General features: G+C 43.8%; 3 protein-coding genes across 3 annotated transcripts; all 3 read right to left on the bottom strand.

The window, feature by feature from the left end:
- LOC125545532 (laccase-25-like) lies at positions 1-2,770 on the bottom strand (the record flags this gene model as incomplete). The annotated part of the gene is given in 4 exon segments (XM_048709552.1): positions 1-112; positions 388-767; positions 1,085-1,239; positions 2,632-2,770. Coding segments are annotated over 4 exon segments (755 nt in total), but the record flags the coding sequence as incomplete, so codon positions are not given.
- Positions 2,771-7,928: 5,158 nt separating this feature from the next.
- LOC125532638 (transcription elongation factor 1 homolog) lies at positions 7,929-8,282 on the bottom strand. Its single transcript, XM_048696625.1, has one exon. The coding sequence runs from the start codon at positions 8,280-8,282 to the stop codon at positions 7,929-7,931; it is 354 nt and encodes a 117-aa protein (XP_048552582.1).
- Positions 8,283-10,155: 1,873 nt separating this feature from the next.
- On the bottom strand, positions 10,156-11,423 carry LOC125545461 (citrate-binding protein-like). The gene is made up of 2 exons (XM_048709440.1): positions 11,125-11,423; positions 10,156-10,676 (listed from the first exon to the last, which is right to left on the bottom strand). Exons 1-2 carry the CDS (start codon positions 11,386-11,388, stop codon positions 10,293-10,295), a joined length of 648 nt encoding a protein of 215 aa, XP_048565397.1. The 5' UTR covers positions 11,389-11,423; the 3' UTR covers positions 10,156-10,292.
- Between the last annotated feature and the right edge of the window lie 2,006 nt (positions 11,424-13,429).

Genomic DNA, 13,429 nt, shown 5'->3' with positions numbered 1-13,429 from the left:
ACCACGGTGAAGGTGTGGTTCGCCACCTTGAAGAACAGAGGCGTGTTGAGCGCAGCGTTGATGATCCGGAGCAGGTACGTCTCGTTCTTCTTCACCTCGAACATGTGCGTCTCTGCACGCAAACCCAAAAATCATCAAAAGTTGCACCCCTTCCGTTCTAAATTGATGTAACTCTAGGTTTGTTCTAAGTCAAACTTATATAAGTTTGACATAAAATATACTGAAATTTACAACATTAAATATACGTATATATGTATTGTATGAAAATGTATTCTATAAATATGGTCAAATAAAAATCTGACTCGGGACAAAGCTAGAACTTTCATTTACTACATCAACCACAAATTAAGAACAATCTTACGCCGATGAAGGTTAACTGGCACATACGATTTGGGGCGGAGCAGTTGTAGAAGTCTCCCGGCTTGCCGTTGATGGTGTAGGCGTCGGCTGGCCCGGCAGGAATTCCGGTGAGTAGCGCCATCTGCTGCAAGTCGAATACATTGGCGTTCCACCACTCCCCGAACATGATGATCTCCTCCTTGTCGGGCTTGGTGAAGGGGTAGGCCTCGGCGCCGCCGCGGGGCAGGATGATGAGGGCACCATAGACGGTGGCGCGGAGGAAGGAGAAGTGGGCATGCCACCAGAGCGTGCCCTCCTGCCCGGTGACGTTGAAGCGGTAGGTGTAGTTGCTGCCTGGCTGGACGGGGCACTGCGTGACCATCGCCGGCCCGTCTGCCCACTGACTGCCACGCTGGAATATGCCATGCCTGCATGGGTCGACATTTTGGTACCCGAAAATTAAATTGTACCCCTTCATTCCGTATTACTTAGCAACATTTGTTTTATTTTAAGTATAATTCATAGATTGCAGAAAAATACTAACATTTACAATAGCAAATAAATGAAATATAAAAATATGTTTTCATATAATACCAAAATAAAATATGAAAATATATTTCCACGACGAATGTGTGTTGTTATCTCTTCTATAAACGTGGTTAAACTTCACAAAGTATGACCTAAGACAAAACCAATATACTAAGTATTTTTAGGACATATATATACTAAGTAATATGATTATTACCAGTGGATGGTCATGCCGTATGGCGATTCATTGACGAGGTGTACAACCACCGTGTCACCCTCGCTGGCCCGAATCGTCGGGCCCGGTAGCTGGCCATTCACCGCCGTGATGATCCTGTCCGGCTGGCAGAGCTGGCTAATGGAGAGGTTCCCGACCTGGTGAGTGAGATCAAATATTTATTATATGGAAGGTTACCACCAAATAGATAGAAACTGTGAAGTACACGAGGGGTAAAAGACACTCAACATGTTTTGAAGTATATATTTCATTGTTTATTACTCCTTAGTTGACTTCTGACAATTTTTTGTCCTGTTTAGGAGATATTAATTGCATTATTGTGCCAATACGACAAATAGTTATTCTTCCATTTTATTGTTTTTCTCCAAAGCTAACAATCTTGAACCAGATGTCAAGATGATGTGACAGCTGACTAGATGGACAGCTTGATCCCGTGTTTGTTATGGACGTGTTCAACGTGGCGCAGGAGCAGTGTTTGGTATAATTTGACACAAATTTCATAGATTTCGATTGATTGTGTTGAAATATGAGATAGTCTCACGTCAATTTACCCTATATTTTACCTGCAAAACAATTTTACCCTATATTTTAGGACAGGAATATCTAGCGAACGTCGGATTTTTAGACATGGCAAATCAAACATTTTTCACGGGAAAATATGTTTGCCAAGGATCACAAATTTAGTTGACGAGCATGAGAAACCCGTCTAAGTTTATTTTTTGCTAGGAAATTGCCGTGCTTGTAAACTAAATTTATCACCCTCACGTCAACATAAATTGCCATAAAAACGTACAATTTGCCATGACTTTTTGCATTTCCATATTTTATTATATTCTCTAAAACCGACAATCATGTACCACATGTTAGGATGATGTGACAGCTGACTAGATGGACAACTTGAACCCGTTTTTTGTTATAGACGTATTCAATGTGGCGCCTGAGCAGTTTGGCGTAATTCGACAAGAAATTCATAGAACTCGGTTGAAATCGATGAAGTATGAGACAATTTGACAGTAATTTTTAAGGGCTTAAAATCGGAGTCATGACTACAAGGTAAAAACCGATTGTTTTCTTTTCCAGAAATAATAATTGGCAAGTGTTGTTGGAGAATTAGGCAACTACATATTGCACCTCCACTTGTTATTTACACATGGACCTTTGAGAAGGAATTACAGAAATTCTTCATTGGCCAAGCCCATATATTCTAGCATGTGTCTCATGACGATACAACTGTCGATCCAACCAAAATAATGCGTTGTTGCATGGTGGCTAGGTGCAAGACTAAACAAAGGCTAAGTGTAAGCATATTAACGATGACATACATGGATACCCAGTGTCAAGAACAGAAGAAAAGATGGCATACATACCCCTAATAAACAAAAATGCATGCACCTAGGATACTATCGATTAAGAAAGGTATAAACCGGCAGGTAACTAAACTCGATGAGATAAAACTATGTGCATGGAAAGTATGCATGAGAAGTGAAGAACACAATTGTATGCACATAGGAAAAGCATTGGTCAATTACATTGAAGGTGTGCTCCACAATGGCAGCGTGGGCAGCCGAAGCAACCAATGCTAGAGCAAGCGGCAGAAGGAGCGACCAGGACCTCGCCATGTCCGTACTTGAATGCATGCAGCAAGGAAGGGCCGAACAGAAGATTTGATTGATTGATTTGTGCAGTTAGTATGTCGGTATATATAGAGGTGAGAGACGTTCAGCTGACCAATTTGCATTTTCAAACACAAACGGCATTTGGGTGCTGAAAGAGAAAGAAAGAGGGACGTTTTGATTAGCTTCAAAAGTCCATTTTTTTCGAGTAAAACCTTCAGAAAGTCTTACTTGCGCGTCAGAGTACTACTGTTGAGTACGACCGGACCACAAGTGCCCAAGTTCGTTAAGTTATTATTACTGCATATGCAGGCTAATTTTATTCCAGTGCAAGTTGAAGAATCAATACCCGTGTGTTAGTAAAAGGCTAATATCGTGTGCTTGTTTAGGAAGTGTTACGGAGAGTAGTTATTCGAGGCCACTCGGCTCCTCTTTTTTTTTCGAAATGGAAGGCCACTCGGCTCCTCTTAAACACACACGTTTGCATTTATATGTCAACGGTACCGTACAGTGTGTCATCTTTCCTGACAGCGATCAGTCTTGGGTTACTGATGAGATTAAACTTACTTTCTTTTTGAAGAAGTTGTTGAACTTTTGGAGGGATTGACTAGGAGAAATAACAAGGCAATGCGCCTTTACTTTTCTACTAGGACTGCTGTGCAAGGTAGAGCTTGCTTGTCATCGACATCTTCGACGATGACTTCGTCTTATCATGATCCAGAAAGATCCTTCCTTTCAACTATATTGTGTTATTTTAGAGAAAAGTATATTGTCTTCATTCCATCCTAATATACTACTCCCTCCGTCCGGAAATACTTGTCATCAAAATGAATAAAAATGGATGTATCTAGATGTATATTAGTTCTAAATACATCCCTTTTTTATCTATTTTGATGATAAGTATTTTGATACGGAGGGAGTATGTTTCTTCATATATGATCCAGGCACCGCCAAAAAAGAGGCTAATGCCTGACGGCCTAGCTACCACAGTTCACCAAAACTCACTAGTACAAAAAAGGATCTAGAGGATATTCACCACTGTGACGGTTTCGTTTTCCAACTCAATGCAACTGGAGGTAAGTCTATTTCAATGCTATTACAAAAAAATGTGATTTGAGTATGAATTTTTGAATTAATAATATAAGAACTAAAATGTAAATAGTTATGATTTATTGTATTTTATCATTATAGGATTGTAGTAGTGGTTGCACCCAACTTCGGTGCACCCACGGAGTGAACAGTAAATTCAAAAAGATCAAATACTTCGTGGAGGTGATTATGAGCAAATGGTTTAGGAGCTTGCAAAGTTTGGTCACCAGAAAACATCAAATGATCTCCATACAAAACGAAATACAGATGATGCCCTGCACCCAGTTACTGTTCACATGTTTTAAGCACAAATTTTGTTTTTTTTTTGTACAAGGCTCCTCGGATGTTACTTCTCCACCAAATTTTGCAAGCACCTAAAACATTTGGTCATAATCACATCCACAAAATTTTAAAAAAAATCGAAATATTTTGCTAAGTTTTTTATCGTGGGTGCACCGGTGGTGCAATGTTCGTGGGTGCACAAAAACTACACTCATTGATACAAGTAGCATAATAGTTTTGCTCGCACTATTGCGTGCTGATGTATTCTTCCGAGCTCATATGCTCCCTGATGAATAGTAAAAGCAAAACCATAGTAAAAAATCAAAGTGCAAACTTGACAAATGTTCTCAGTGCTTGCAAATTCTCATCCTGAAATAACATTCTTGGAAGTCATGGTAAAAAATTGACACTCCAAAAATGCTATATTTCGAAAGCATTTTGGAGTTCTATTTTTTTTGCCATGACTTCCACAAATGTTATTTCGGAATGAAAATTTGCAAGCACCGAGAACATTTATCAAAGTTTGCACCAAAAATATTTCAGAATTTTTTGAAGTTTATTTTCATTTTGTTTTGAATTTACTATTCAAAAGTAGGAGGGGACTTTCGGCTGAAGGCCTTTTCCCATGCATAGTTGTATGTTGAGGTGGTATATTTGCCTATTGAGAAAAGTAGATGAGTTGGAATCACCTATTTTGTTATGGAGAAACCAGTTTTGTGAACGGACTAATTTTAGTCTTCGGACAGAACACTTGGTTTCTCATCTGATTTGCATCTTACGATGGCCCTTATCTGTCTGACTTCCCGAACTATGTCGTCTTCTCCCTCGTCTCTTCTCTATATTTCATCGCTATTGCCCGCATCTTGTCGCCACCACCCACAAAAAGCTCGTTGCCCCACCTTGGACTCCAACCACCATCGTGCAGGAGGACATGCACCTTTACTTTTCACTTCAGGCTGTTGCGAGCAAGAGCTTGCTTTTCATCAACACCTATGATGACTTCATCTTATCATGTTCCAAAAATATCCTCCCTTTTTCAAGTATCATGTTATTACATCCCAATATATTATGTTTATCCATCTGACTAACCTAAACTAGCCACTGGAAAAAAGAAGGCCAATGCTTGCCGGCCTAGTTATGATAGTTCACAAAAAGTAGTCTTTGCCAAAATAAACTACTAGTACGGGAAAATGATTTTGAGGTTTTTTCTAGACACAACCCTTGGAAAGTTTGGACTTCCAACACAACGGATGCCGAGCTAATACTTATATTATTAGAGGCGGTTTCCTCAAAAGACACCCACGTCAATCAGTTCTCGGTATGGTACTGATTGTGATAATTTAGATTTGCACTGGGATTCTGATGCATAACCGCCTGGACCACAATGCAATTGCAATTGATTAAGGATATCATGCTTGAGACAACTTTGAAACATTAAAAGTTAATAATTAATTAAGAAAGGCAAGTGAAGTCAACACAAAGAGATGTTGTAGCAGTTGGCTAGCGCCCCTCCGGCTCTTTAATTATTATGGGTTCAAGAGTTCGAGCCCATCTAAGATAGTCTAGCACCACTACTCTCTAATTATTACGAGTTCAAGAGTTCGAGCCATCTAACACATTGAATCTAACGATGATAAAATGCTCATGTGGCAACTTGGGTCGCCACCGACATCTGAACAGAAGATGAAGACAACAACCTTTGAGCTATTTTGTTATTTTCTTTCTTGACGAGCTTTGTGTCACCTGAACTACTGATGGAGAGAACTAATTTTGAGCTAGTATTTCCTTTTAAACTTTTTTTTGGTTTTATGTTATTTTCTTTCATGAGCAACTCGTCTAAGTTGTGTTTTTTAAAAGCAAGTTGGAAAGAAGTTAGTACTCAATACAATCCGCATAGCATTCATCCATTTATTTGACCAACTGCTATATTGAACATGAGTAAAATATCCTAAATGCATGGTTACACAACAGTGTAGCCCCGCTTAAGGCCGAGAAATCTCATTGTGATAAACTACTAATGTCTGCACGCTCATTTGTTCTGCAAGGGTGACAAAAGCATTTTGGGATGTGCTAGGAGTACACACAACATCCTGGGACTATATGAGGTCCCACCAAAATGTACATTAATCCAGGCATTTTTATCATTCTGAAATTCAGAAGATCATACCTTGGTGACTCCTTCCAGAATTCAGAAGGTCACATCTTGGTGACAAGCCAGAGAGAGATGGTTTTACACCTTTAGCACTACAGGATTCTATGGGTATCCCAATATCACGAGTTCACGGCGTGTTTATGATGAACATGTCCTCAATTTTTTCTTACAAGATCAAGTGGCAGCTGCACTCTTTTTTGCGTATTCCTCTATCCTCTGGAGGAAGATTGATAGTGATGGTGGGGAAGATGGCCTTGCAATGGGCTAATCATTTTGTACTATATAAGGCAGCAGCAACAGAGAACAACCCCTAGATTCCTCTGCCTCTAAATTTCTATGGAAATGTTGATCAAACCACTTTTTGAAAGATTACGTTTCAAAATGAGTGGTGTTAGGGGCAATGCAAGGCCTCATATGATGTGTACTTTTTAAACCTTCGTGTCATATGGTTATGTTCCTATTGTGTTCCTGATGGTATGGGCACCCTAATATGCTAACAAACTTTATGGTGGCAGAAACCATTTCTAAAATAAAGCAAAGAGCAAATGGTGTGGCCAGTATGGCATACATATATGAGAGTTTGGATGCTATTCAAGGGGCGCAGGAGTGCCAAAACAGTTAGCAAATGTTTGATATCTCTACCCATTCATTCATTATGGGATGGTTTGCGTGCTACTGGAGAGCAATGGCAGTTGAATTGGCCTCTTATAATTCCGTTGCCAATTTTCTAAAATATTTATGGTAGATATTTGGAGGGCCTCAGAAATCAATGTTAATCTGGAGGGTGCACATCACTTGAGGTTGATGTACATCAGCATGTTTGGCCAATTTTGACTTTCTAGCTAGGGAGGCTGAGAATAATCTAACCGAATAGTTGATCGGTATCGTGCACCTACCAACACAAGGCTAGTCAGAATATCTGAAATTGACTTCTTGCTACGTAGCGTGGGGCTTGGATATGGGCAAAACTACTCAATATATTTCTAAATTGACCCATGATACACCCTGACACTGCTACTAATTAATAAGTCAATTTTGACTATCCTGATTTGCCCTATGTTACCATATGCATGACGCTGATTAACTATTCTATTTGGTTTAGCGCAGTCTTAAGATGAGCGTGTCCATGGCCTCCTAATCCAAATGACCCGCGAACAACGCTATTGTACATCAACTGAATGCCCTCAAATCAATATTAATTTCTAAATGCCCTCCAAATATCTTCTGTAGAAGTTGGAAAATTGGTAACCAAAGTAATAAGGTTAGTTCGACAGACATAACTCTCGATTACATATTCAGGTTACAATAATGCTACACCTACGTACTGCTTCTACGTAACCTACGTAATTCCCTTCTCCACTAATTAACCCCCGATTTCAAGGCTGGGCCCGTGTGCTCAACTAAAGCCCAATAAAAAACTGTCAAATCAGACCATACGAAGGTACTACGTGAGAAACATTACGTAGGTGTAGCATCTCTCTTCAGGTTAACGGACAACTGTACAGTCCCTTGTTGCCCGCGGAGCTTGCGAGGTTTGCAGGGACCTTTCTTATTACTGGGCGGTGGGCGCTGCCTACTGTACGTACAAACTACAAACCATACATTTGCCACGAAATTTCAGCTGTGCAACCAAGGCAAATGGATCGATCACCATTAGTTAATTGTCGAACCCATGGATTTTTGTACGTAGCTATCTGAACCGCCGCCGCACATTGGCCGCGCAAGTACAGCGGAAAAGCTTACAAACCGCAGGACGGTGGTCACCACGCATCATCCTGGCGCGACGGCGTGCGTCGTCGTTGACGCGCTCACACTCGTCGATCCACTCGCTGTAGACGTCGATGGGCTCGGTGAGGGCGTCCGGCACGGTGGAGTAGCTCTCCAGGCAGACGTAGCACGACGCCGTGGCGATCTTGTTCGGGACCTCGATGGTGCACTCGACGGCGGCGGCGTGGCTGCAGAAGGGGCAGCAGAAGGCCGTCTCCAGCTTCTCCACCTTCTTCCGCGGTGGCGCCTTGGACCTCGCCGACTTCCGCTTGCCCATGGCTTCTAGGAACTAGGATGTAGGGTCTAGCTAGCTATCCAGCTCGTGTGCGCCGTGTGGCTAAATTTCCATCTCGCATTAGCGGTGCCATCGGCGAGGGGCGGGTATTAAACTATTTATGCGAGCGTTCACTCAACCCGCGCGCCATCGCCATCCCGGCCTCGTTGACGCCGCCTGAACTTGCAGGTAATTACCCTTTCTTCCTTTCAACCCGGCGACACCATTGAGGCAGGGCGCAGGCGCCCTGATCAGCAGCCATCAAATATTCCATCTATATAGGCCTAATGCGTGTTTTAAGACCGCCTTTAACTATTAACAAGATTAATAATATATAAGATGTATAATGTGAAAATTATATCATTAGACCTTTCACATATGAATTTGATCATATGCTTTGTGTAGGTTGCATGTCATATATTATAGTTTTTGGTGGATACGGTCTTCACCGGCAATGCGTCCTCAACCTGGCAAGCCATTGAATATGGGTTGGAGCTCCTTAAGAAAGGGATTATCTGACGTATCGGTAACGGCTTCCAAGTCCGGGCGCAGGGCTATGGTGCGTCGAGTATTCGGCCGGCGGCCAGTCTGGGACCTAATCTGGAAGAACGGGACACCAGCTAAAGTACATGTATTTGCATGGAGTGCTGCTCGTGAGTCCCTAGCTACTCAAACTACCAAGAACCGCATGCATATGGAGCAAGATCCTACATGTGTACTATGCGGCCATGTGGTGGAGGATGTACATCATGCCCTGGTACAATGCCCCCATGCAGCGGCACTCTGGGCAGCCATGAGAGACTACTGGGACCTTCCAACCATAGAAGACCTGCGTGATGCCGAGCCCGAATGGCTGTTTCGTCTGCTTGACAACCTGTCTAATGTACAGAGGTTGGCTTCCCTGATGATCATGTGGAGGATTTGATATGCGAGGAATGAGATCACTCATAATAAACCACCGGTTCGGATCGAGGCTTCGCGCAGATTTCTCACGAGCTATATCATGTCTTTGCTTGCGATACAGCAGCACCCGGAGGTGGATTTGACAAAAGGAAAGCAGGTGATTGACCTCTCAGGAAGCATGCCAAAGAGCACACATGCAATAACAGTAGCGCCGCGCTAGGGGGTTCCCGATGCAAACCATGCAAAACTTAATATTGATGGTGCTTTTGTTAAGGAAAATGGCACGGCTGGGGCTGGCATGATTTTACATGATCATGAAGGTGATGTCATCTTTGCCGCGACACGGATCCTTTTTAACTGTGGTGATCCCTTGGAAGCCGAGATGGCGGCGCTGGATGAAGGACTACAACTTGCTCTCCATTGGACTAACCTACCGTTGCTTGTTGAAACGGATTGTGGCAAGCTGTTAAAGATGGTGCAGTCGAAAGATAAAGACCAGTCGAGGTATGCGTACAGGGTTAATGAGATCAGAAGAGTTCTAGCTTAAGAAAGGAACATTAGTCTAGCTAAGTTCAGCAGGCATGCAAATTTGGCGAGCCACACCCTAGCTTGTATGGGTCACTCGCAACAGCGCACGACATGCTGGCTCCGGAATTTTCCTAGGGAGATAGCTAGCATTGTCGAATCTGAATGTAACCATCATAGTTGATTAATGAAAAGTTTCTTTCCCGCAAAAAAAAAAGTTAGCCTTGAAAAATGTATTATGCCTTATATAAATGGAAGGAGGGAGTATACTTTAATGGTAGTATAAGTCAGGGTCTGTCGTCGGTACAAGGCATGGCTCCGCGCCTGCACGCATGCTTGGTTCCGTCAAACAAATGGAGCAAAGTTGCAGTTGACCGCTAATTGGCTAAGCAACTTGGTGCATGGGCACTTTTCGGGCTTCAGCACGTACAAAAGCACAACAAATAGATGAGTGTGGGACTTATAACAGTATAATTAGTTGACTGTATGGCAAATTTTAGCATGATTCTCTTACCAAAATACGCGCTGAGCTGCTTACAATACAAACTTTCAAGGACGAAGCTGCTGTGAGGGCGATCGGACATATCAGTTTTTCTTGAGGATCCTGACGTTCTTCCAGCGCGACTCCATGCGGCTGGACGCGTCCCTCTGCGTGTAGACGCCGAACTTGAAGTAGTGCGAGCTGCCGCCACGGCCGGCGACGCTCAGTTTATTTTCGCCATCGACGAACACGGTGAGTCTCGACGCCCCGACGTCGTGGATCACGTTCACCCGGAGCCACCGGTCGTAGACGTTGTCCTCGACGGGCTTCTGGTTGTAGTACCTCAGCGCGCCATCGTAGACGTGCAGCATCAACGTGGTGGCCGTCTCGCCGCCGCCAAACACCTGCATGATGGACACTCCCGACGTGCCCGATGGCACGTACACGGAGCCCTCGAATTGCCACACGCCCGAAGAGTAGTCGTGTCCCTAAATCACACGGAATGCCAAGATACATGAGTCAGTCGCTTGAAGAAAGAGAACGTCTAGGCGCATATAGATGTAGAGCACATCTAAGTGTGACATTATAATTTTGTTTGTCATTTTCTCTTCTATTCCTCGTTTTTTGTCCTTTTTATTGGTTTGTGTTGTTCAGTCAAACATTTTGTCTCCCTCTTTTCTATAAAAAAAGTTCTACTGGGCCAACCTCTCTTTTCTTCCCTCCCTCTCCTCGCAAGAAATAAATAAATACTCTAATTGACATAAATGGGTTGCATGCATTCTAAAAATTAAAAAGAATTAATGACGTACCTTCTAAAATATTTGAAATCAGTTTTTTCTGTCAGCAAAACTCTTCTGAAATTAGTAAGAATATACTAGCAATCTACATATATAACTATGTGATGAGTGATTATTGATCATGTTATATATTACTCACAGTCATCCTCATCTCCGTCCTTGGCTTGGTGTCGCTCTGCGGCGAAAAGGGCTCGTCGGAGGAGAGCACCCACATCCGCCGCACCATGCCGTCGAAGCTATACCGTGCGCTGCTCGGCATGTTGTACGGCTTCTGAAGCTGGAAGTTGCTCTCGCTGAGGCTCACGGCCGTGAACCCGGCCGTCGGGTCTTGAGCGCTCGCCGGCGCTAGGAGGACAGCCAGCAGATACAAAGTGATCCAAGAAAATGTCGTGTGAGACGCCATTGTCTGTGTGCTGCGTGTACCTTCTGCTTTGCCTATCTGCGTGTTGCTCTGCTGTTTATATAGACATACAAATGGTTAATGGAGCTGGTCCGCTCGACTTGATGCTATTTTATTATTATTATTTTCAGTTCAAAAATATACGTGACCCCATACACTGATCTGTTTCAGCAAAAACCAACAAAACAGTCACCTCTGCTCATATCCTTGACTTAATGTGCAAGGGGCGGCTAGGGAATAAATGCTACACCCTTGCTACCGGTACTCCCTCTATTTCAAAATGTAGTGTGTCCGCGTTTTCCGAGGTCTAACTTTGACCATAAATTTAATCAACGAGACCTACTGCGGTGCGAGAAAAAAATTATATAATTGAAAACTTCTTTTGAACACGAACTCACTGGTATAACTTTTGCTTCTGCTGTAGTTGGTCTCGTTGATTAAATTTATGATCAAAATTGAAATACAGAATAAAAAAAGCATTATATTTTGAAACGGAGGGAGTAGCATTTATAGGGAGCGGAATTTCTGCCGGGTCTGTGCAAAGAATACTACTCGTTCTCTCGTCCTCAACCGCATGACAGCAGCCACATCAGGCCAGTCCACAATGGCTAAGATAGACAGGTCAAGGGTGGTAGCCGCGGGTTGCGGGGGCGCATGATCGAGACACAGAATTGCAGCAGTGTGCCGACGTCCCGATGCGCACGGTGTCGATTTCTTCCACATGGTTGGCCATGCATCACGGAAAATCCTATTCGCCTCTGTCTGGCAGATTGTTGGAAAAAATGCACAATGATAATGTCTTTTTCAAACTAGGCTTAAGCACCGCTTTATAAATAAAGCATAAACCAAAGTAAACGGTTGAATTACATGAAAAAGACTTTTTACAACACACACTCCGGAGTAATAAACACATACGACCATGTTGCCTAAAAATAACAGAGAAAGGCCTAAATACAACAACGCCATAGGACACCAAAACTTCATGACAACGCTCTCAAGGGAGAGATACGGTGCAAAGCATCGCCATCGTCAGCACCAAAGCGCAGAGCTTTTCCCCTCAACTCATCTAAGCCACCACAAGGTTTCCCAGGACAATCGCGCCGAGCACTGGCCTCCGGATCCAGATCCGGGCATTGCCACTCCCATCGACGGGGAGCGAGCCCGAGAGGCACGCATTCGCAAGGTTGTCATAATCATGATTCTATTGAACGATTCTATGACTTTACGATTCAAACTAACCACTCTGATTCTATGATTTTGGTCAGTACAATCTACAGTTTTACGATTCTGATAGTTAATATTCTACTATTGCGATCCTATCATTGGGTCTCCGATCCGATTCAGAATCACGATTCTGACAACCTTCTTCGTCGCTACGCCCTTCACCGCCCACACGGCCAAGAGGCACTAGCGGAGCCGCGTCAAGGCCGAAGGGGCCGTGCCGTGCCCCGCCCAACTTTCTGTAGTTTATACACTAATTTTCTACTTCTGAACCTTGGAACATCAACCCACAAGATGTTTCCCTATGCTTGGCCGGCCCAGCCCGTCCACCAATGGGCTTGAAGCTCCGCCACTGCCAAGAGGCATACCCGCCACCACGGGCATGTTGCCCACCAAAGAGCCAACCATGCAGACTGCCATCAACCGTCCAAATCATGGTGCACCAACCATGGTAGGAAGAGCGGAGAATGCCTCCTTACACTCCAAGCTCGACATCAGCTGTTGAGTTTGGGTCGACACCTCTACGGTCGGAGGCGGTCATGCCTACGTCGTTCCCAGCTAGTCACGTTTGACCAGGGGGTGGGGGGCACAACCCCGCGAATGTCGATGGTCGCCACTGGTCAAGCCCCGACCATTGCCCGTTGTGCCCAAACGGAAAGAGTCGCCCCGTGCCGGACCATGCGTGCAAAGGAACAAGGATGCCCTACCGCCGTTGGCTCTGGTCGAGCTTTGCCTTACATATCCTTGTGACGACGGCGAGGGAGGCAAAGGGGGAGGAGTGGGGCTTGTTGGCGGCGAACTAGGGTACCCTCTCCATCACCGT

This window comes from Triticum urartu, chromosome 1 (assembly GCF_003073215.2).
Source record: "Triticum urartu cultivar G1812 chromosome 1, Tu2.1, whole genome shotgun sequence".
In the NCBI taxonomy this organism is placed as follows: Eukaryota; Viridiplantae; Streptophyta; class Magnoliopsida; order Poales; family Poaceae; genus Triticum; species Triticum urartu.
The sequence above is the reverse complement of the archived record's forward strand: the minus strand, read 5'-3'. Positions and strand labels throughout refer to the sequence as shown.